Below are 21502 nucleotides of genomic sequence, written 5' to 3'. Positions count from 1 at the left end.
TTTCAGAAGCTTCTGCTCAACTTGACAGGATTTGACAAAGCTGTTCAACTTAAAAACCTCCAGCAGACTGCAAATCTACAGGCGGACCTGGCTCCTCCCCTTAATTACATAATCTGTATCCCACTTTGATGTTCCGTCACCTGCTTAGCTAGGACTACGTTCATAGAACATAAAACACAGAACACACAGTGCAGAAGGAGGCCATTTGGCCCATCGAGTCTGCACCAACCCACTTAAGCCTTCATTTCCACCGCATCCCCGTCACCCAATAACCCCTCCTAACCTTTTTGGACACTAACGGCAATTTAGCATGGCCAATCCATCTAACCTGCACGTCTTTGGACTGTGGGAGGAAACCGGAGCACCCGGAGGAAACCCACGCAGACACGGGGAGAACGTGCAGACTCCACACAGACAGTGACCCAGCGGGGAAATCGAACCTGGGACCCTGGCGCTGTGAAGCCACAGTGCTATCCACTTGTGCTACCGTGCTGCCCACACTCCTTCGCAACTTATCTACGCCCCAGGGAATCTCCAGCAATCTTAACAATATCCCTTTAAACCTCTAAGATAAAAACTAAATGGTTAGACTCAATCATGACCTTGCCTTTTATGACCTCTTAATTGCAGCATTAGCAGACACACAGTCTGGACACCTTAACTTAGGTTCTTTGACAATGTTACTGCAACTCATATCTACCTTAACTCAGGCTTTAAAAAAATATCTTACTACAACCAATATAAAATTCAATGAGCGGGATTCTCCGTCTTGTTGCAATGCCCCTGCCTGCAACAGGATTCTCCGTCCCGCCAGCCAATGGGATTGGCTGTCGGGAAATCCCCAGGCGTGGGTGTGCTGGCGGCGCAACCCAGAATCCTGACAGCGGAGAATCCAGCCCAATATATTTACCACGTTCCTACATTCATCACAGTAGCTTTAGCTTTTTCTTCCTTTTCTGCTTCTTCCTTTCTTGGGAGGCTCTGAAGGTTTGACCACAATCTGACCATGTTGCTGCTGGTCCTGTCTGCATAACAGTATAGTGTAATAATATGTATATATATAGATTGGATTGGATTTGTTTATTGTCACATGTACCGAGGTACAGTGAAAAGTATTTTTCTGCGAGCAGCTCAACAGATCATTAAGTACATGGGAAGAAAAGGGAAGAAAAGAAAATACATAATAGGGCAACACAAGGTATACAATGTAACTACATAAGCACTGGCATCGGATGAAGCATACAGGGTGTAGTGTTAATGAGGTCAGTCCATAAGAGGGTCATTTTGGAGTCTGGTGACAGCGAGGAAGAAGCTGTTTTTGAGTCTGTTGGTGCGTGTTCTCAGACTTTTGTATCTCCTGCCCGATGGAAGAAGTTGGAAGAGTGAGTAAGCCGGGTGGGAGGGGTATTTGATTATGCTGCCCGCTTTCCCCAGGCAGCGGAAGGTGTAGATGGAGTCAATGGATGGGAGGCAGGTTCATGTGATGGGCTGGGCGGTGTTCACGACTCTCTGTAGTTTCTTGCGGTCCTGGGCCGAGCAGTTGCCATACCAGGCTGTGATGCAGCCCGATAGGATGCTTTCTATGGCGCATCTGTAAAAGTTGGTAAGAGTCAATGTGGACATGCCGAATTTCCTTAGTTTCCTGAGGAAGTATAGGCGCTGTTGTGCTTTCTTGGTGGTAGCGTCAACGTGGGTGGACCAGGGCAGATTTTTGGAGATGTGCACCCCTAGGAAAGGGTGAATGATGACATCTCAGTGGAACACAACCACTAGAGGGCAATTCGAAATGAAATGAAAGGAAATCCCAATATATATATGAGAACTCAAAGGATCTTGAGTCTCTTCCAACCAGGAGTGACTAGACAATAGAGTGTTTGGGAGATAGATCACAGCATAGTTTAGCACGTGTAGTTTAAATTAGTTAATACTTTAATATAGATTACGTGTTAACTAGTTATTGTTTTGTAGAGCGTGTGAACTCAATGTTTGCTCTAAGTTAAAAATTGGTGTTTTCATCAGAATCATACCATCAGACCATTCTGGAATACGAAGCAAAGAGTAAACGATATATTACCAAAGAGTAATATAACAGAATGGAATGCTGGAATGAATAGGCTGGGGTTAAGTTGCGTTGTGTGGTGTATATGCAACTCCCCTTAGGACTGGGGTTCTTGCATATTTTCTTTGCTTATGGAAGGTTGAGCGTGAAGAATCAGTGCTTGGCTCCTACTCGGGTGCAGATGGGTCTGGTAACGGAGGTGAAGAGGCTGTGGTGGGTTGTTGGTGCCTTTGGTGCTGCCGGAGTTGAGGGAGATGAACCGTGGTGCGCACTCGAACATACCGCGGAAAATGTCTCCTGTTTCTTGTAGTAACTGTGGGCAGAGGTGGCGTGGGAGGATGTGCACCAGTTTACGGTGTTTGGCATGGCCTCACCCTGTTTCTCCCTCGGTCTCTGGTGGGGATGTATCGGTATCGAAGTATGTCTAATGATTGTATCGAGCCAGTTGTGATGTTGTCCTCCTTTCTGTTTCTCTCTGTCCTCTGTATGCCGTGCCATTTTTTTTTTGATCCTTGCTTACGGCGATGTATTACTTTGTAATTTTGTAGTGTTATTCTCTAAAATGTAAAACCTTAATAAGCATACTTTAAGGAAAAAGAATGAGAATAGTTTAGTGAACGAGAAGCAATAATTTAGAAGGGGTAGAATTGGGCAATAAGTACTCATGGAATTGAAATGCAACAAGATGTCAATACCTCTCAACAATGTTTGTCTAAAATTCTTACTTTCTCCAAACGTTTCCAGGGGGCCTCTTCCATGTAGACCATGGCCCGACTAACATGTTGGAAGGAAGTCAGGAAGTGGTCACAGATATCCAGTGCAAACTCTTCAATAGTCCGAATCTGACAAGATATAGCATGTCAATATATCATAGGCTATCATCGAATTTACAGGCAATTTCTCATTTCTTTACACTTAATTCACAGAATTCAGAGAATCCTACGGTGCAGAGGCAGGCCATGTGGCCAATGGAGTCTGCACCGACCGCCCGAAAGAGCACTCTACCTGGGCCCAGTGTCCCGCCCAACCAGCCCTCTCCCCAATAACTTAACCTGCACATCCCTGGATATTAAGGGGCAATTTATTGTGGTGATATGCATCGCTGTAAGTACACAAGGGGTTAATGTAAATACACTAAGACTAGATAAGCACTAGAGGGAGCACCAGAGACATGACACACAGACATTCAACCAATAGGTCAGTAAGATAGGACACGACCAATGGGCAGTCACGACACACACAGAAGTGACACTACCACAGGGGGGCATTACACCAACCCATATATAAGGACACAGCACACATGATCTTCCTCTTTCCAGTGGAGACACTTATTGAGTACAGACAGGGTTGATTGAAACACATCACACCCACCACGTGGATTGTAGCAGACTGGTTAGTTAGTCTGAGTAGCTATAGCAGGATTAACAGGAGAGTTGAATCCAAGTCGGAGAATTGTTAATAGTTTAGTGAATGTGTTAAAGCTATCTCCAAGTCCGAACCTTCCTTTGTCGAGTGTACATCAAGGAAGCAGCTTATGCTACGTCAAGAGCATAACAAAACATTTATCGTGGCCAATCCACCTAACCTGCACATCTTTGGACTGTGGGAGGAAACTGGAGCATCCGGAGGAAACCCACGCAGATACGGGAGAGCGTGTCTCTACACAAGGGGCTGGGATTTTTGGCCGAGCCCACCACAAGATCACCACGGATGGGATGGGGACCATGTAAAGGTCCGTTGACCTCAGGCACGAATTTCCGGCCGCTGGGCGAGCGCAGCTGAAAAACCCTGGCCGGACTGTCACCCAAGGCTGGAATTGAACCCGGGCCCCTTATGCTGTGAGGCAGCAGTGCCAGTGTGCTGCCTGTACAGAACTTAAACGTCACCGAAAAGAGAGGAGAGCTCTTTGCAACAACATTCTCGATGAAGAGTTTGCTTGAGACAAATTGTACATTTCTTCACAGTTCCAATAAATGCATCACCTCCGAGACTGACAAACCGAGCCTGGTAATAAAGTTCAAGCTCGTGAAAGATGTAGTGGTAGCGTCATTGCACAAGCAAACTAGAGATCCAGGTCATGGCTGTGAGGTCATGGGTTCAATTCCAGCAGCTGGTAGAATGAAATTTAAATTAATTAAAATCTTGTCTTGACAGTGAGTACTTAGCATTTTTTGTCATTAAGAAAACATGACTGAGCATTTAATTCCATTCCACCAGCTTCCACGCTGGGGGGATTTGAAGCCCCTGAGGCTATGGACTACCAACCTGGTGACATTACCACCATCCCCCCTGCAGTGGTTCGGTCAATCCTTCAGGATTTAAAAAAAAATTCATTCGCGGGATCACTAGTTGGGCCTGCATTTATTGCCCATCCCTAATTGCCCTGACGAGGCCTTTTCAGAGGGCAGTTAAGAGTCTACCACATTGCTGTGGGTCTGGAGTCACATGTAGGCCAGACCAGGTAAGAACGGCAGATTTCCTTCCCTGAAGGGCATGAGTGAACCAGATGGGTTTTTATGACAATCGACAATGGTCATCATTGGACTTTTAGTTCAAGGTTTTTAAAAAATTCAAAGTTCAACATCTGCCGTGCTGGGATTCAAACCCAGGTCCCCTGAGCATTTCCCTAGGTCGTTGGATTATTAGTCCAGTGGAAATATCACTGCACCAATGACCTGCCGATTCCAGCAATGGAAGGTTTCTCTCCAGGACACAAACCTTCCTGAAGAAAAATCAGAGGAACTTCAAAAAGAATGGGCTTATTTCATCATCTCTAAGTTACTGAATTACTGGGGAGGGAAAAGGGGTCCGGTTGACTGACAGACGTTCAATTGGCCAATAAAGGGGTTTTGTGCATTCCAATTGGTGGGGGAAGGGGGGGGGGGGGTGGGAGGGAGATGGAGCACTGAGAGAATGGACATATGAGCAGGGAATGATAGATAAAACAGAGGCCATGCTCAGTGGGAGCAAAGCTGAACAACACAGAAGGCTGCAATGAGCCTAATTGGAAGATGAGGTGTTGTTCTTCCAGTCTGTGTTGCGCATTTCTGGAGCATTGCAGCAGGCTGAGGAGGGATATGTGGGCATGGGGACATGCTGTGAGGATTGACATGTTGAGTAGCCAATGGCAGGAGTGTGGGGGGCTGGGGCAATTGGAAGCAGAAGGTCAGCTGATGAGACGGTAGTGTTCAATTGAATAGAACAATCATAGATCCTGACAGTGCAGAAGGAGGCCACCTAGTCTGCACTGACCCTCTGAAAGAGCACTGGACCTAGGCACATGCCCAGCCCTATCCCCATAACTCCACTTAACCTGCACATGTTCTGACACTAAGGGGCACTTTAGCATGTCCAGTAAACCTAACCTTCACATCTTCACTGTGGGAGGAAACCGGAGCAACCGGAGGAAGCCCAACCAGAAACGGGGAGAACGTACAAACTCCACACCGTCACCCAAGGCTGAAATTGAACCCGGGTCTCTGGCGCTGTGAGGCAGCAGTGCTAACCACTGTGTCAATAATTGTACTGTTTTTGATTATGAGAGCCTGGTAACTGATCTGTGCTCACTGTGCATGATTGGTTGAGACTGGATGTGGCTCAGGAGAAGCAAACACACATACAGAAGCTAGGAGAAGCTGAAGCCTGGTGTACACAATTCAAAACATTGTATACAACGCTGTGAATAAAGATACGGCATACTTAGAAACTACTACACCAGGTTAAAGTCCAACAGGTTTGTTTCAATGTCACTAGCTTTCAGAGCGCTGCTCCTTCCTCAGGTGAGCAGGGAATTCACCTGAGGAAGGAGCAGCGCTCTGAAAGCTAGTGACATCGAAACAAACCTGTTGGACTTTAACCTGTTGTTGTAAGACTTCGTACTGTGCTCACCCCAGTCCAACGCCGGCATCTCCACATCTTAGAAACTACTGTCATCTCTACATTGCTGATGAAACTCTAAAATATACAAAAAAACCTCCAGCAACGCTTTCAACCAGAGTTGAAATCCCTAATGTATATGTGTGCAAGGTCGAGTGTGTTACAGTAACTATACCCAAAGTAAACTTACCCCTTTAAGCTTAGCCAAGGCGTGAATGGTATTTTTGATAGTGTCAGTAGGAATGATATCGGAATTGTCCCCGTGCAGGTAATCCTTTAACGTCTTCAGTGTAAGCTGAACATTTGCTTCAATCTCTTTGATGTAATGATGTTTTCCTTCTCTCCTAATGGTTAGCACCTTCACCACATCTTTCCCATATCCGGTGCGGACAAATTCCACATCTCCCTGTGTTACAAAGGAAAACACAATCAGATTAGCAAGGGGAGTAGGTTATGGTGGTCTGTGGAGTTGAGGTTGTAATCAGATTAGCCGTGAATTTATTAAGTAGCGGAGCAGGCTCGGGGGGCCCGGTGCCCTACTGCTGCTCCAAATTTGTATGCTCATTTGTTCAAACTAAGAACTCTTACAACACCAGGTTAAAGTCCAACAGGTTTGTTTCAAATCACTAGCTTTCGGAGCGCTGCTCCTTCCTCAGGTGAATGAAGAGGTTGGTTCCAGAGACATACAGGGCGGGATTCTGCAAAAACTGGCAGGGCGGGCGACTCCGGCGGGAAGGATTGGCGTGAAGCACTCCGGCGTCGGGCCGCCCCAAAGGTGCGGAATCCTCTGCACCTTCAGGGGCTAGGCCGGTCCCGGAGTGATTTGCGCCCTGCCGGACGGCGCGGAAAGGGCTTGGCGACACAGTAACCGGCGCAGAAGGGCCTCTGCCGGCCGGCGCGAGTTGGCGCATGTGCGGGAGCGCCAGCGTGTGCTGGCGTCATCCCAGCGCGGGGGGGGGGTTCATCTCCGTTTCGGCCATCGTGGACTGTTACAGCGGCCGACGCGGAGGAATAGAGTGCCCCCACGGCACAGGCCCACCCGCGGATCGGTGGGCCCCGATCACAGGCCAGGCAACCATGGGGGCACCCCCCGGGGCCAGATCCCCCCCCCCCCGCCCCCCTGAGGACCCGGGAGGCCACCCGCGGAACCAGGTACCTGTTGTAATTTACGCCGGAGCAGCACTCCGAAAGCTAGTGTTTGAAACAAACCTGTTGAACTTTAACCTGGTGTTGTAAGACTTCTTACTCTGCTCACCCCAGTCCAACGCCGGCATCTCCACATCATTTGTTCAAACACAACAGACAAAACATGCTGGAAGTACACAGCTAGGCCCGGTATTGTCCGCAAAGGGAGAAAGGCTAGGTTACCAATTCAGCTATTCTGCTCCTCTGTTGGAACTTTGTCAGGTTATATATTAATGATTTGGAAGAGGGAACTGAATCTATTATCTCCAAATTTGCAGATGATACAAAGTTGGGTGGGAGGGTGAGCTGTGAGGAGGATGCAGAGATGCTTCAGCGAGATTTGGACAGGCTGAGTGAGTGGGCACATGCACGGCAGATGCAGTATAATGTGGATAAATGTGAAGTTAACCACTTCGGTTGGAAACACAGGAAGGCAGATTATTTTTTGAATGGGTGTAAATTGAGAGAGGTGGATACTCAGCGAGACCTTGGTGTCCTCGTGCATCAGTCACTGAAAGTAAGCGCGCAGGTACAGCAGGCAATAAAAAAGGCAAATGGTATGTTGGCCTTCATAACGAGAGGATTTGTATATAGGAATAGCGATGCTTTGCTGCAATAGTATAGGGAATTGGTGAGGCCACACCTGGAGTATTGTGGGCAGTTTTGGTGTCCTTATCTGAGGAAGGGTGTTCTTGCTGTGGAGGGTGTGCAGCGAAGGTTTACCAGGCTGATTGCTGGGATGGCGGGACTGTCATATGAGGCGGGACAGTTAGGATTATATTCCTTAGAGTTTTGGAGCTTGAGAGGGGATCTCATAGAAGCTTACAAAATTCCAACAGGATTAAACAGGGTAGATTAAGAAAGAATGTTCCTGATGGTGGGGGAGTCCAGAACGAGGGGTCACAGATTGAGGATGATGCATAAACCCTGAAGGACTGAGGTGAGGAGAAATTTCTGCACCCAGAGAATGGTGGATCTGTGGAATTCGTTACCACAGAAAGTAGTTGAGGCCAAAACGTCGTGTAATTTGAAGAAGGAATTAGGACTAATGGGTGTCGGAGCAGACTCGAAGGACCAAAGGGCCTCCTTCTGCTTCTATTTTCTATGTTCCGGCTTTTCTGTGGACGTCACCATCCTATAATACTAACCCGATGTTTCTCTCTGCAGATCTGCCCGACCTGAGCACTGCCAGAATTCTATTCTTTCTTGTCCAGATATCCAACGTCAACAATATTTTATTGCTTTGTGCATCAATTTTAACGTTGCTTTGTAAGAGTGTTGATAAAACTATCACTCGGAAAGTAAAAGCATTGTAGTGAAAATCTGTGAACTATACATAAATATAAATGCTCACCCTTAGGACACTCCATTATGTAGCTTTACCTAATGGGAACCCACACTGAGAATCTGGGAATGACTAATGCACAACCCCCAAGATAAGAGATCTGCACGGACAGGTTAAAGACATAAAACTTAAGAAATAGGAGCAGGAATAGATTGTACAGCCCATCCAGCCTGCTCTGCCATTTAATACCATGATGTGGAGATGCCGGCGTTGGACTGGGGTGAGCACAGTAAGAAGTCTTACAACACCAGGTTAAAGTCCAACAGGTTTGTTTCCATGATGATTAATCTTGCCCTTCAACTCCTCTTTTTTTTGCCTTTTCCCCGTATCCTATAGTTACCTGAGGGATATAAAATCTGCCTATTCCACCTTGGAATACATTCAGCAATGGAGGATATACTGGGGTAGAGAATTCAAAAGATTCACAACCCTTTGAATGAAGAAATTTCAAGAGGCAAGTTTTTTAGAACCTTAGTTAGGCCACACTTGGAGTATAGTGTTCAATTCTGGTCGCCACACTACCAGAAGGATGTGGAGGCTTTAGAGAGGGTGCAGAAGAGATTTACCAGAATGTTGTCTGGTATGGAGGACATTAGCTATGAGGAGCGGTTGAATAAACTCGTTTGTTCTCACTGGAACGACGGAGGTTGAGGGGCGACCTGATAGAGGTCTACAAAATTATGAGGGGCATAGACAGAGGCTTTTCCCCAGGGTAGAGGGGTCAATTACTAGGGGGCATAGGTTTAAGGTGCGAGGGACAAGGTTTAGAGGAGATGTACGAGGTAGGTTTTTTACACAGAGGGTAGTGGGTGTCTGGAACTCGCTGCCGGAGGAGGTGGTGGAAGCAGGGACGATAGTGACATTTAAGGGGCATCTTGACAAATACATGAATAGGATGGGAATAGAGGGATACGGACCCAGGAAGTGTAGAAGATTTTAGTTTAGACGGGCAGCATGGTCGGCACGGGCTTGGAGGGCTGAAGGGCCTGTTCCTTGGCTGTACTTTTCTTTATTCTTTGTTCTTTATTCCTCTTCTAAGTCCTACATGATCAACGTATCCTCAGACTCGTGTTCTCGATTCCCCACCCAGGGGGAAACCGCCACTCAGTGTCTATCCTGTTAAGCCCCTTTAGAATCTTGTGTATTTCAATAAGATTGCATCTCCTTCTGAGCCCTAAAGAATATAGATCCAGTCTACTTGGGGCAGCATGGTCACACAGTGGGTAGCACTGTTGCTTCACAGCTCCGGGGTCCCAGGTTCGATTCCCGGCTGTGGGTCACTGTCTGTGCGGAGTCTGCACATTCTCCCCGTGTCTGCGTGGGTTTCCTCCGGGTGCTCCAGTTTCCTCCCACAGTCCAAAGACGTGCAGGTTAGGTGGATTGGCAATGCTAAATTGCCCTTAGTGTCCAAAAAAGGTGAGTTGGGGTTACGGGGATATCATAGAATTTACAGTGCAGAAGGAGGCCACTCGGCCCATCGAGTCTGCACCGTCTCTTGGAAAGAGCACCCCACCCAAGGTCAACACCTCCACCCTATCCCAGTAACCCCACCTAACACTAAGGGCAATTTTGGACACTAAGGGCAATTTAGCATGGCCAATCCACCTAACCTGCACATCTTTGGACTGTGGGAGGAAACCGGGGCACCCGGAGGAAACCCACGCACACACGGGGAGGATGTGCAGACTCCGCACAGACAGTGACCCAAGCCGGAATTGAACTTGGGACCCTGGAGCTGTGAAGCAATTGTGCTATCCACAATGCTACCGTGCTGCCCCTAATATGGTGGAGGTATGGGATTTGGTAGGGTGCTCTTTCCAAGGGCCGGTGCGGACTCGATGGGCTGAATGGCCTCCTTCTGCACTGTAAATCCTGTAAGACTATAAGACTATTCAGTGTCTCGTCAATGAATAGCTCAATGCACAATACATGTTCCAGTGTGCAGGGCTCTATGCTGAGAGCTCTGGTAACTATAGTCCAGAATCATGAACATGTGCCACTATTGAGAAGAGTAGTGTTGCCCATCCACAAGACCTTGAGGTTTGAAACATGATCAACCAATAGTCCAGACCTCATAAACATTCTCTGCAAAATATTCCTGCATTTCCGCACTGTCTTTGCCTCCGCTCTCTCCCTCAATGGTTTGTTTTACATCTTCATCGGCCTGTAAGTGGTTAAATTTGAGCTCCTGTATTGACGTTCCCTCATTAAACTCGAGTCCATTCACCCCCATTTACTGTTTGCAGCCACATTGAGCCACAAGTCAACATTCGAAGGAGACCGAGCTCTGCAGCTCCCCCCCGGCTCTGAAGGTTATCTGAGTGGAGATCGCATCAATGAACCTCTGAGCTGTAACGGTCACAATCCTTTGTAACTGAGATCGGACATCTTCAACATTAAACCTTTAATTCAGAATGGTGGCTGCTATCTTGCTTCTTCCCAATAGGACCTTCGCCCCAGTTCAGACCAGTATCCACGGACCGTATTCTCCGTCACAATGGCCAATGATCAAGGAGACTGCTGAAAGTGATCAATTTCGTCCAGCCATTTCGCACAAGCAGATAAGTAGAAGGAAAGATCAGGGCTGGATTCTCCGCAACTTGACGGCGGAATCACATTCGGCGACAGGGCGGAGAATCGGTTTTGTTCTTCAATTCTCCGCCCCCCCCGAAAACCGGCGTACTCCCCGAGTGTCCACCGCGATGCTCCATCCCCGAACGGCCGAATTCCTCGCGGCGCGGGAGGGCCGATCGGCGGGCAGGGGGGGGCCTCATTCAGGGCTGGAGGCAATGTGCACCGGCGCTCCGGGGCGCGCGAGCGGCCGAAGGGGGCGGCTATTTTGCCAGTCCAGGTCCACGGGCTGAGTCCGCCATGGAGCATGTCGCAGCCGCTGGAGGCCGCCTTGCGCAGGCGCAGCCTCTGTCCCGGAAGTGCGGGGGCCGTATCGGCAGCTGGAGCTGCGAGCTCCACGACAGCTGCCTGCCAGCCCCCTGCAGGGCTGTGAATCTGTGGCCTTTAGGCACCAGTTGTCCTGACGTAAAAGACCACAGTTTTCACGACGGTGTGGAAACATAGTCCCAAAAACAGAGAATCCAGCCCCAGATCTACTTCTCACAGTCAGTAACTCCAGCTCTTTAATTAATGTCTGTATTTACTCAATGTCTCCAGTCAGCGACACAACTTTGACACCCAACACCATTGGACAGAGATGGACTAGAGGCTATCTCCATATCAGCAGTACCTCCCAAATCCCTAAGCACGGAAGCACAGTGCCAGGGACCCAGGATCGATTCCCAGCTTGGGTCACTGTCTTCATAGTTGTCACAGAATTTACAGTGCAGAAGGAGGCCATTCGGCCCATCGAGTCTGCACCGGCTCTTGGAAAGAGCACCCTACCCAAGGTCCACAGCTCCACCCTATCCCCATAACCCAGTAACCCCACCCAACACTAAGGGCAATGTTGGACACTAAGGGCAATTTACCATGGCCAATCCACCTAACCCGCACATCTTTGGACTGCTCAGTGTCCATTTCTCTTCTGCAGGGTCCATTTTGACATTATGCAGTGACTTGGAACTGAGAGCTGCAACCTTGGCCTAGTGGACCTGAACTTCCGTAGAGGGGCAGTCAGGCTGGGTGAAATCTGTCCAGTGAAGCAAATCGCTGGGGGGCAGCGTCGATAGCTCTAAGGAGTCCACTCCCACTATGTTTTAGTTCTGTGGGTAGGGGGGGAGGTAGAATGAGGTTGGCATCGTGGTCCTGCTGGTCATGGCCGCAGATGGTGACATTATCTAAGTACGGAAAGGTGGCCCGCAAACCGTTCTGGTCGACCATTCGGTCCATCTCTCTTTGGAAGACCGAGACCTCATTTGTGACACCGAAAAGGGACCCTAAGGAAGTGAGAGAGGCGACCGTCTGCCTCGAAGGCCGTGTACGGCCGGTCCGACTTCCGGATGGGGAGCTTGTGGTAGGCGGATTTCAGGTCAATTGTTGAGAAGACCCGATACTGCGCAATCTGATTAACCATATCAGATATGCGTGGGAGGGGGTACACGTCGAGCTGCGTGTACCGATTGATGGTCTGGCTGTAGTCCACGCCCATCCTGTGTTTCTCCCCGGTTTTAACCACTACCTCTTGGGCTCTCCAGGGGCTGTTGCTGGCCTCGATAATACCCTCCTTAAGCAGTCGCTGGACTTCGGACCTGATGAAGGTCGTGTTCTGGGTGCTGTACCATCTTCTCCTAGTAGCAACGGGCTTGCAATCCGCAGTTAGATTGGCAAAAAGGCAGGGGGGATCGACCTTGAGGGTCGCGAGGCCGCAAACGGTAAGGGGGGGTAAGGGCCCGCCGAATTTGAGGGTGAGGCTCTGGAGGTTGCACTGGAAGTCCAGGCCCAACAGGAGTGCAGCGCAGAGATTAGGAAGGACATAGAGGCGGAAGTTACTAAATTCTACACCCTGGACCGTGAGGGTGACTGTACAAAAGCCTCGGATCGGGACGGAGTGGGATCCGGATTGTATGGCGATCCTTTGATTGGCAGGGTGGACCGCGAGCGAGCAGCGCCTTACCGTATCTGGGTGAACGAAGCTTTCGGTGCTCCCGGAGTCCAGCAGGCACGAGGTCGCGTGGCCGTTGATTTTAACCGTCGTCGGCGCGGTGGCCAGGTTGTGCGGGCGAGATTGGTCCAGCGTCATCAAAGCGAGCTGCGGGTCGCCATCGGATGCTTCGGGTGGCGAGTGTGTGCGGTTCCGATGTCGGGATGTCTGGAGACCCTGTGGGGGCCAAGATGGCGGCGCCCATGGTGCGCACATTGCGGGGTCGGGACAAAATGGCGGCGCCCATGGTGCGCACATTGCGGGGTCGGGACAGGATGGCAGCGTCCATGGGGCGCACGTGGCTGAAGGGGAACAAGATGGCGGCGCCCATTGGTCGCACATGGGCCCGGGAGGAGAAGATGGCGGCTCCCATTGTGCGTCTGGCATGGGGGAGGGGGCGATAGCGGGCGTGATCGCAGCGACTGCGCGGGCCTGGCACACAGCCGCGAAGTGGCCCTTTTTACTGCAGGCTTGACAAACGACAGTGCGGGCCGGGCAGTGTTGGCGGGGGTGCTTCTGCTGACCGCAGAAGTAGCAGCGGGGACCCCCGGGGTGTGCGGATCGGCGTGCGGCGCAGGCGTATTGTGAAGGCAGGGGCCCGGCTGAGGAGGTCGTCGGCGGGGTCCAGGAGGGGTAGGAAGGAGTAGAAGGGTGGGCAGCGCGGCGGGAGAGGTACGACTGTATGTTACGGGATGCGACCGTCATGGAGAACGCCAAGGTTTTCATCTCCGCCAGTTCGAGCGTGGCCCCTTCCAGCAATCGTTCTCGGATGCGGTCCGACGCAATCTCCGTCACGAAAGCATCGCGCATGAGGAGATTTGAGTGTTCGGCGGCCGTGACGGCCTGACAGTCACAGTCCCAGACGAGTGGAATTAGGGCCCGCCAGAAGTCTTCGATGGAGTCACCAGGTAGTTGCGAGTGGCTGGCAAGTACATGCCTGGCGAAGAGCGTGCTCGTCTTCTGCGCGTAGTGTTCTTTGAGGAGTTCCATTGCTTTTGTGTGATTCGTGGCGTCTTGGATCAGCGGGAACACGCTGGAGCTCAGTATGGAGTACAGGACATTTATCATCTGACCCTCTATTGGCGCGGGGTCCGCCGCGTTGATGTAGGCCTCGAAACATGCCAGTCAGTGAGTAAAAGTCTTTTCTGGCGCGGGCGAGTGCGGATCCAGCTGCAGGCGATCGGGTTTAATTCTGATCTCCATTCTGTGGAAAATCTGACTGTAATAAATTGATGCACGATCAATTGCACAAAGACCAAAGTTGGGGACAACTGTGGCTTTATTACAGTCAGATGCGTGGCCTCCTGCTGCAGCTGGTGAAATGGCAGGGCACTGGAGGTCACGCATATTTATACAGTTCTCCGCGGGCAGAGCCAGCCGGCAGGAGCTACCAGCGAACCTGTAGTGCAGGTCCTACCTTACATCTATTACAGTGGTTCACCACATATATGTAAATACATGATTGGTTAATGTACAGTCAGATGATCACTAGATGGCAACACTAACAGGAACTATATGAGGAGTTTCCTGCTCTTTCTTAGGTCAGTGTGTGTGGAGAACAGCTGGAGTGAAGACGTGACCAGAGTGTAGTGTATTACAACAATTGTTAGTTTAATCTAATCTTACTTATTCGTTTTACAAGTCAAAGTATTTTTTAAGAAAATATGTTTGTTAAGAATTTTTCAACAAAAATTTTCAACCATTCAAACCCCAGCCCCAGAAAAAAAAAGAAAGGAAACGTCGCCTAGCAAGACATAAACATATCAATTCAACATAATACAGAACTTTGTACATTGGATTCCTCCCACACATATCGACTTTCCCATATGTTTATGTATTTCCTTACTCAAGTGCCCCTAGGAAACAAAACCGTCCCCGCCCACCCTTCTACCTCCCCCCCCCCCGAAAGAGATGTCCCCCCCTCCCTTCCCCCCCCCCCCCCGTCCCCCCCTGGGTTCTTGCTGCTGACCGTTCTCGCTTCAGGATCAAAGAGATCAGCGCCTCAGACATTGTCGGGGGCAGGGTCCCCCCCCCTCCCTTGCCTCCTTGAAAGTCCTCACCAGCAACGGGGCTAACAGGTCAATGTACTTCCTATAGAACTCAACCGGGAACCCATCCGGTCCCGGGCCTTCCCCGCCTGCATGCTCCCCAGTCCTTTAATCAACTCCTCCAACCCAATTGGCGCCCCCAAGCCAGCCACCTCCTGCTCCTCCTCCCTCGGGAACCTCAGTTGGTCCAAGAATCGTCGCATCCCCTCTTCCCCCACTGGGGGCTAGGATCTGTACAGCTCCTCATAGAAGGCCTTAAATGCCTCATTTACTTTCACCGCACTCCGCACCGTAGTTCCCCTTCCATCCTTGACTCCACCTATCTCCCTCGCTGCCATCCTCTTACGGAGCTGATGTGCCAGCATCCGGCTCGCCTTCTCCCCATACTCATACGTCGCCCCCTGTGCTTTCCTCCACTGTGCCTCTGCCTTCAATGTGGTCAACAGGTCGAATTCCGCCTGGATACTTCGCCTCTCCCTAAGTAGTCCCTCTTCAGGGGCCTCTGCATATCTCCTGTCCACTCTTAAAATCTCCCCCACTAACCTCTCCCTTTCCCTGACCTCTCTCTTCTCCCTAAGAGTCCATTGTCCGCTACTATGTTCTTGGCCTCAAACGACACCCGCTTCCCCACCGCTATTGCCACCCCTCTGTTCTTCTCATCCAGCCCCAAATGGAATACCTGTCCTACCCATCCCTTCCTTAACCTGACCTGGTCTGCCACCTTCAGATGTGTCTCCTGAAGCATGACCACGTCTGCCTTCAGTCCCTTTAAGTACCCGAGCACTCGGGCCCTCTTAACCGGCCCATTTAGGCCCCTCACATTCCACGTTATCAGCCGTGTGGTGTTGGGTGTTCTGACACACAGATGAGCCAACATGGTTGTATATGGTACAACGCTATTTTATTTAAACTTACTATGTACAGTTTTGTCTTGACACTCTGCACGTGGGGATTCCCTGTTTGTGATTTTGTAACAGCTCTTCTCCGTGTCTTTGTCCCCAGACCTACTGACCACCAGGTGTCGTGCTCGTGCTTTTTATGTGGTTGGTGTTCTTGTGTGTGATTGGTTGTGGTGTTGTGTGCTCTGATTTGCCTGTTGGTGTGTCCATCATGATGTGTGTGTTTGAATATCATGACATCCCCCCTTTTTACAAAGATATGTGCCTACGTGGTAATAAATATGATCGCGTCGTGAGTGCATCTAAGAGTGTGTGTGTGTCGTGTACAGCATGTGCATATGATGGAACTATTTACATGGGGCGATATCGGGTGCGTCACATGAACCAAGTTGTACCATAACATAACATGAATGCGAACGAGAGAAAAAAAAACTTGAACAGTTGTCCAGTCAGACGATATCTGGAACGATAAACAACAACAGGTTATCATGTAAAATTGTGCAACTTGTTAGACATATGAACGGTATTATAAGTCCAGTCTAATGGGCTTGTGACGAGTTCGGGTTGACCGTCAGGGTGGCACACCACTCATCGGCTGGATTGATGGCATTGACCTTGTTGACATCGATGACGGAAACGCGGAAGGCATCCTGGTCATCTGCATCACTTAACTGGAAGTCTTGATGCGTGGGCTGGACGGTCCTGACTTGTCTGCGAGATTGTCGGGGATGTGCCGGATCCATGGGTTGAGCCGAACGACAGTGGGCAGCGTAGTGGCCCATCTTGCCACATCTGAGGCACTGTCGGTTTTTTGCAGGACATTGCCCTTTTAAATGTAGAGCTCCACAATTGCCGCACGTCATGACGTCACGGCGTTCGTTGCGCCACTGCGCATGCGCAGTGCGATCTTGCGGTGGGCGCGCCTGCGCAGTGCGTCCCTCGATGTGGCCGTTATTTTTGGCGCGCACCAGCGCGGGAGACCGCGAAAAGCGTGGGAAGCGGCCGCTGTCGTCCGGGCCGTGGGTCGGGAAGTAATCGACGGCCTGGATGCGTTCGACGTCGTGGGCGGCCTGGCTTGCCGATTCGACGGCTGGGGACCCCCTCCGTGCCAACTCGGACGCCTGAAATCGGGCAAAACGGCAGGTAGCATTTTCGTGGAGGACACAGGCTTCCACAGCAGATGCTAAGGTGAGGCTTTTTATTTTAAGAAGCTGCTGGCGTAGGCCACTAGAGGCAACGCCAAAAACAATCTGGTCCCTGATCATGGACTCTGTGGTGGTGCCGTAACCGCAGGACTGCGCTAGAATCCGGAGGTGCGTCAAAAAGGGTTGAAAAAGCTCCTCCTTACCTTGCAGGCGTTGCTGAAAGAGGTATCTTTCAAAACTTTCATTTACGTCAACTTTAAAGTGCTGGTCCAGTTTGAGGATGACCGTGTCATATTTGGATTGGTTTTCGCCTTCTTCGAACACCAGTGAGTTGAAGACGTCGAGGGCGTGCTGACCTGCGTAGAAGAGGAGCATTGCAATCTTCGTTTCATCCGAGGCACTCTGTTTTTCGGTGGCACGGATGTACAGGTCAAATCGCTGCCTGAAGAGCTTCCAATTGGTACCTAGGTTCCCCGCGACTTGCAACGGCTGCGGTTTGTCGGTGCGGTCCATGTCCAGAATGGCAGGTTAGTTGGCAGGTATCGATCCACTCCTGTACCATGTGGTGTTGGGTGTTCTGACACACAGATGAGCCAACACGGTTGTATATGGTACAACGCTATTTTATTTCAACTTACTATGTACAGTTTTGTCTTGACACTCTGCACGTGGGGATTCCCTGTTTGTGATTTTGTAACAGCTCTTCTCCATGTCTTTGTCCCCAGACCTACTGACCACCAGGTGTCGTGCTCGTGCTTTTTATGTGGTTGGTGTTCTTGTGTGTGATTGGTTGTGGTGTTTTGTGCTCTGATTTGCCTGTTGGTGTGTCCATCATGATGTGTGTGTTTGAATATCATGACAAGCCGGATTGGGGGTCTTCCCACCCCCGCCTGCCAAACCCCCCCCTGCCGACTAGCCACCCCACTGCTGACTAGCCATCTCCTGTTTTAGGCCAGTCCCGTGCCCGCGCCTCCCGCACCCTCCAGTCCTCCAGACGGGGAACCCCCGCCCCGACCACCTCTTCCATTTTCAGTTCCCCCTCGGCCAATGCAGCAGCAACCCTATCTCCCCACCCCCACCCCCCCCCCCCCCCCCCACCCCGGCTAGATCCAGATCTAGCTCTTTTGCTCCCCCATAACACTTCCGTAAGTCAGCTGACACCTGCTGACCCCGGCTTCCCCCGCCTTCCCGTTGACTCCCCCCCCCCCTCCGTGTGGAAACCCCCCTCCTCCTTGCGCTCCTCCACCCCCCCCCCTCCGCCCTTCCCTAACGCGGGAAAAAGCCCACGCTTTCCTGAGCCAGCCCTGCCCCCTGTGGCGCAGCTCCTGTTGCGGCCTTATCCCAATTCCCCCATCCCCGGGCCTCCCCTCCCTCCAGCACCGGCGCCCACATTCCTTACAGTCTCCCCATCAACTCTCTTCCCCCATCCCCATCCATCGCCCCACCCGTGGAACATTCCTTACACATATTTAAAACCCTGTATACAATCGACATCTCCCCAAAACCACAGACCCTCAGTTTGAGTCCAATTTTTCCGTTAGGATAAAGGTCCAAGCCTCTTCAGGCGTTTCAAAGTAGTGGTGTCGATCCTGAAATGTGACCCACAGTCGCGCTGGCTGCAGCATTCCGAATCTCACCCCTTCCTATGCAGCACCGCCTTGGCCCGGTTGAAGCCAGCTCTCCTCTTTGCCACCTCCGCGCTCCAGCCCTGGTAGACTCGGATCACCGCATTCTCCCATCTACTGCTCCGCTCCTCCTTGGCCCATCTCAGGACACACTCTTTGTCCGCGAAACGATGAAACCTCACCACTATCGCCCTTGGCGGCTCGCCGGCCTTGGGTCTCCTCGCCAGGACCCGGTGAGCCCCATCTAGCTCCAGGGGGCTCGGAGAGGCCTCCGCACCCATCAGCGAATGGAGCATCGTGCTCTCATACGCCCCGGCATCGGCCCCCTCCACCCCTTCAGGGAGACCCAGAATGCGAAGGTTTTTCCTCCTCGACCTGTTCTCCACGTCCTCGAATCTTTCGGCCCACCTCGTGTGCTGCGCCTCGTGCGCCTCCATCTTCACCGCCAGGCCCAAGTTCTCGTCCTCGTTCTCGGTGGTTTTGTCCCTCACCTCTCGGATCTCTGCCTCCTGGGCCTTCTGGGTCTCCTTCAGCCCCTCGATCGCCGTCAGCAGTGGCGCCAGACCTCTTTTTTAAGCTCCTCCACGCAGCGCCTGAGCAACTCCTGCTGATCCTGCCCCCATGCTGCTCGATCTCCGCCCTCCGCCATCTTGTTTTTTCCCCCTCATTTCTGCCGCAGCTCCAAACCCGCTTTTTCCCCTGCTCCACTTCTGGTCCCCTCCATACACAATGGAAGGGGGACCGTGCTCTCACCTTCCCACACGGGAAGTGGTCGAAAAATTTCCGTTGGGGCTCCTCTGGAGAGCCCAAAGGTCCGTTCTAGCGGGAGCCGCCGAAATGTGCGGCTTAGCTCCGCATCGCCGCAACCGGAGGTCCACTAGTCAAAGTATTAAAGTGAAAGAACTCACAAGTATAGGTCCTTGATGGTGGCTTCTTTTGGCCCTGCTCAGAGCGATCTGCATTTGTGCCAGGGTTTCGACCACCACGTTTTTCACTGCGGCCTGTGTGTCTGTTTAGTCTCCTGCCGGTGCTCCCTCAGTGCTTCTGAGAAGGATCCACCCCCGGGATGTGTTCCCGGTGAGGGGTGTGGTAGTCACCACTGTTTGTATCTCGTATACTACAGGTACGGGGGTAGATCCCTGCCTGCTGGCTCCGCCCAGTAGGCAGAGTATAAATGTGTGTGCACACCGAGCTGCAGCCATTTTGGCAGCAGCTGTAGGAGGCCACACATCTCTGCGTAATAAAGCCTTGATTACTCTCTACTCTCACCTCGTCCTAATTGATAATGCATCAAAGGGGGGGGGGGGGTGCTTGGCTGTTCTACCCTATTCGCTCCTGAGAAACTTGCGCTCTGCCATCTCGTGCGCTGATCAGCTCGTCCGACTGCCTCCATTCTGATCTCCGTGCGGCCCCCCGAATGGCTATTTCCTATCGTTTTCCTCTCTCTTTCTGCCCCCCCCCCCCCCGTCCTCTTAAAGTTTGGGGAACAAATCATTGGGTTTTTGGGCATGTTTTTGTTAAAAGGTGATTCTTTTCCGGATCCGTGGGAGGAGAGCCACCTGGCGTGTGACTGCTTAGCCCAACGTCATCACCGGCATTGCGGTCCGGCCAAAGTTGATGGATCTTTTGAACGGCGCCCCACATTCGACTGCCCCACCCCCACCCCGCAGAGCCACCTCCCAGGGCGGACGATGCAGTGATAACTGCCATTCACCCCAGCAAATAATTGCCTTCGAAATCATATTCGAAAATAAGACCACAGCTACATTCATTTGGCGAGAAGTATTGATAAAGAAACAACAATGTACATTTTCCATGACTTACCTTTTTATAATCTGCATAGTATGAGTTGGACATTTTCCTTAAATCCAGGCGATGTTCCTGTCCGATGGGATGCAGTGATTCTGGTAAACTTGGCTTCTGTCTGTTTAGTGGTCACTTTGCCCTGTAGTTAATAATTAACGTTGACGCTTTCATTCTGAGCAAAGAGTTGGGAAAATAGGTTGGAATTTTTTGGACCTCACGCTGCTATAATAAAAAAAATTAAAGGCACAGATTGAGTCCACTCGGCCCATTGAGTTCATGCTGGCCGGGAAAGAGTTATCCCACTTTCTAACTCTTGGTCCACACACAGCCCTGTATCATAGAACACTTACAGTGCAGAAGGAGGCCATTCAGTCCATCGAGTCTGCGCCGACCCTCTGAAAGAGCACCTAACCTAGCCCGACACTCTGTCCTATCCCCGTAATCCAACCTATTCTTTTGGAAACCAAGGGGCAATTTTGGCTTGGCCAGTCCACCTGACCTGCACATCTTTGGACTGTGGGAGGAAACCAGAGCACCCGGAGGAAACCCACGCAGACACGGGGAGGATGTGCAGACTCCGCACAGATAGTGACCCAAGCCGGGAATTGAACCCGGAGCCCTGGAGCTGTGAGGCAGCAGTGCTAACCACTATGCCTCTGTGCCATCCAAATGTATTCTCAAAGCAGTGAGGGTTTCGAAAAAGTGGCCTGGATTTTCACTCTCAAGGCGGGAAGGGGAATTCGGGAATATTCCTTGCTCAGTCTACCCGGCTCCGGGAAAACGACAACTCGGTGTAAGAATTACTCAACCGGGTCCCACTCCCCTGCCTTTTCCCTGTAATTCAGTAGATTCACTTTAGGTAATTGCCCGTTCGATTTTACCATTTATGAATAAATCTGCCTCTAAAATGCTCTTAGGCA

General features: G+C 51.0%; 1 protein-coding gene across 1 annotated transcript in view; it reads right to left on the bottom strand.

Annotated features, from left to right (window-relative positions):
* Nucleotides 1–20731, bottom strand: part of uox (urate oxidase) — a 45646-nt gene extending 24915 nt beyond the window's left edge. Inside the window, exons 1-3 of the mRNA XM_072510351.1 lie at nucleotides 20601–20731; nucleotides 6126–6341; nucleotides 2785–2901 (exon numbers count right to left, since the gene is read on the bottom strand). Of these exons, the coding sequence (XP_072366452.1) occupies nucleotides 2785–2901; nucleotides 6126–6341; nucleotides 20601–20633 (366 nt within the window). The 5' untranslated portion in view covers nucleotides 20634–20731. The remainder of the gene's footprint in view (nucleotides 1–2784; nucleotides 2902–6125; nucleotides 6342–20600) is intronic.
* Nucleotides 20732–21502: the final 771 nt, after the last annotated feature.

This window comes from Scyliorhinus torazame, chromosome 7 (assembly GCF_047496885.1).
Source record: "Scyliorhinus torazame isolate Kashiwa2021f chromosome 7, sScyTor2.1, whole genome shotgun sequence".
NCBI classification, from domain to species: Eukaryota; Metazoa; Chordata; class Chondrichthyes; order Carcharhiniformes; family Scyliorhinidae; genus Scyliorhinus; species Scyliorhinus torazame.
Note: the sequence above shows the minus strand (reverse complement) of the source record. Positions and strands in the feature narration are given on the sequence as shown.